At 39.7% G+C, this 2329-nt stretch overlaps 1 protein-coding gene across 1 annotated transcript in view; it reads right to left on the reverse strand.

Annotated features, from left to right (window-relative positions):
• Window positions 1-2329, reverse strand: part of AGBL1 (ATP/GTP binding protein-like 1) — a 56869-nt gene that overhangs the window by 35826 nt on the left and 18714 nt on the right. Inside the window, exon 8 of the mRNA XM_008591182.1 lies at window positions 1556-1704. Within this exon, the coding sequence (XP_008589404.1) occupies window positions 1556-1704 (149 nt within the window). The remainder of the gene's footprint in view (window positions 1-1555; window positions 1705-2329) is intronic.

Consider the following 2329-nt stretch of genomic DNA (forward strand, 5'->3'; position numbering starts at 1 on the left):
AATGTAGCTCTAGAAGCTGGAAAAGAAAGGGAAATAAATTTTCCCCTGGAATCTCCACAGGGAATGTGGTCTGCCAACACCTTGACTTTAACCCAATGACTCTAACATTGGACTTCTGGACTCCAAACTGTAAGAGAATAAATTTGTCTTGTGTTAAACCACAGTTTGTGGCAATTTGTTACAGCAGCCATATAAAGTGAATACAAGAGTCAAGACTCATATTTTCTCTTTCTACACCAAGAAGAGTCTGTTTAGTTGATACAAAATAGAAGCAGTATCCTGTGCTCAGACCTAGACACCTGGGAATACTTATTCCTTATTCAAAGCCACCCAGTAAATTAGCATATGCACCAGCAATAGCATGCAGTCCTACAAACATTCAAATAAATATGGATCTGTCCAGCAATTCTGCTACTGGATATATATCCAAAGGAATGGAAATCATCATGTCAAGGAGATACGTGCACTCCCACGTTTATCACAGCTCTATTTACAGTAGTCGGGCTATGGAACCAACCTAAATGTCCATTGATGGATGCCTGGATAAGGAAAATATGGTATATACACAATGAAATACTACTCAGCCATAAGAAAGAATGAAATTCTACCATTCGCAGCAACATGGATGAGCCTGGAGAACATTATGTTAAGTCAAACAACACAGGCACAGAAAGATATATTGCCTGTCCTCACTCATAAGTGGGAGCTGAATTAATAAATAAAGAAATAAACAATAAAGAGAGAGAGAGAGAGAAACAGCAATTATAACAATACATTGACCTTTTAGAAGGAGAGAACAGAACTGTGGTTACTAGAAGTGGAAAGGGGGAGGGGAAGGGGAATTAATGAGATATTAATGACAAATTGGTTAATGGACACAAAGAATGATTATGTATTGTAATGATGAATAAGCTAACTATACTGATTTGACCATCACACATTGTACACAACTATTGATAGTCAACTTTGTACCCACAAATGTGTATAATCAATTATGCTTCAATACAAAATAAATTTAAAGTATAATAAAAGCAGAGATTCTGAAAAAGAAATAAATAAATACAGATTGCTAGTCAGTCTTTTTCTCTTGAATGTCTCCTCCAAAATGGCCACATGCATTCAGGAGAATTTAAATTTTTTCCACAGTTTCCTGAGAGCGTAAATCAGTGTTGTCCAACTGGACTTTGCTGTTCTCCTGTCTTGTGACAAATAGGTCAAAACAGTTGCTCCAGTGAGATTTAGGAGATGGAGAGAAGGAACAAATGAGAGTGCTCGGCAACCTCAAAAAGCTCTTTTGTAGCAAGGGAATCAGGAAGCAGTGGAAAGTGTGTGTGCTGTTAACAGTCCATGGCAGAGTAAGGATTCCCACTCCCCCATAGCAGCAGTTTGCTGTTGGTTGGCCACTGCCTTGCCACACCAGGCAATCAAAGTGTGTCAACCCAAATTCCAACCCTCTGGGAACCCAAGCAGGGCTTCCGGTGATAATCCAAACAGTGAAAAAGTGATATCATTCCTGGCATTATCTAGAAAGCCCCTATGGCTCAAGAGCTCGTACCGTAATTAAACTGGCTGTTGGGCTTCTCACAGTTGATGATGTTGAAACGGTAAGGAATGACGGCCTTCATACCGCTCACCTTAAAGTAGAACCACTGCTGGTGCTGGGCGCTGTTCACGTCAGCATTGACCAGCAAGTCATACTCAAACCTGCAAAGTCAGACGCAAGGTTGGAGGTTATCTGGAAAGACTTTAAAGTAACTTCCGACACTGAGAATCTTCAGGTTCTGAGAGTCTCAGGTTCTGGATTATAAGTCTAAGACCCGGTATCTCAGTTGGATGGTAACTTATAGTTATCATCCTTATCTCACAATATTGGGCACAGGATTGGGGAATTCCTGGGGGTTGAGGGGGTTCTCAGCATTAGAAGAGTGAGTTACATAAGTACAGCCTGTCTCTTTATTAAACTATAATGAAGTTTCTATCCAGCTAGAAAAATGCAAGTGTGCTATATCCCGGAGAAAATTCAGTCATATCTGGTTTGGATATGCCATCATTATTTGACGCTAGACATTATTTTGAGCCTCAGTTTCCTCATATGGAAAATGGAAATGGTGTCTGAACTTGTAATGCTGTTTGTAAAAATTAAATGTTATACCAGATGCAAACCACCTAGCAGAGCAGCAGATATGAACAAGGCTAGCAACACAGGGGTTCTTTCATTTTGATTGAGATATAAGTTATATGGACTGAAGTGCACAAATATTAAGTATACAGCTCAATAAATTTGTTTACATCTGGATGCACATGTGTGACCACTACCCAGACAGAGGAC

Source organism: Galeopterus variegatus, unplaced genomic scaffold (assembly GCF_000696425.1).
Source record: "Galeopterus variegatus unplaced genomic scaffold, G_variegatus-3.0.2 Scaffold6732, whole genome shotgun sequence".
NCBI classification, from domain to species: domain Eukaryota; kingdom Metazoa; phylum Chordata; class Mammalia; order Dermoptera; family Cynocephalidae; genus Galeopterus; species Galeopterus variegatus.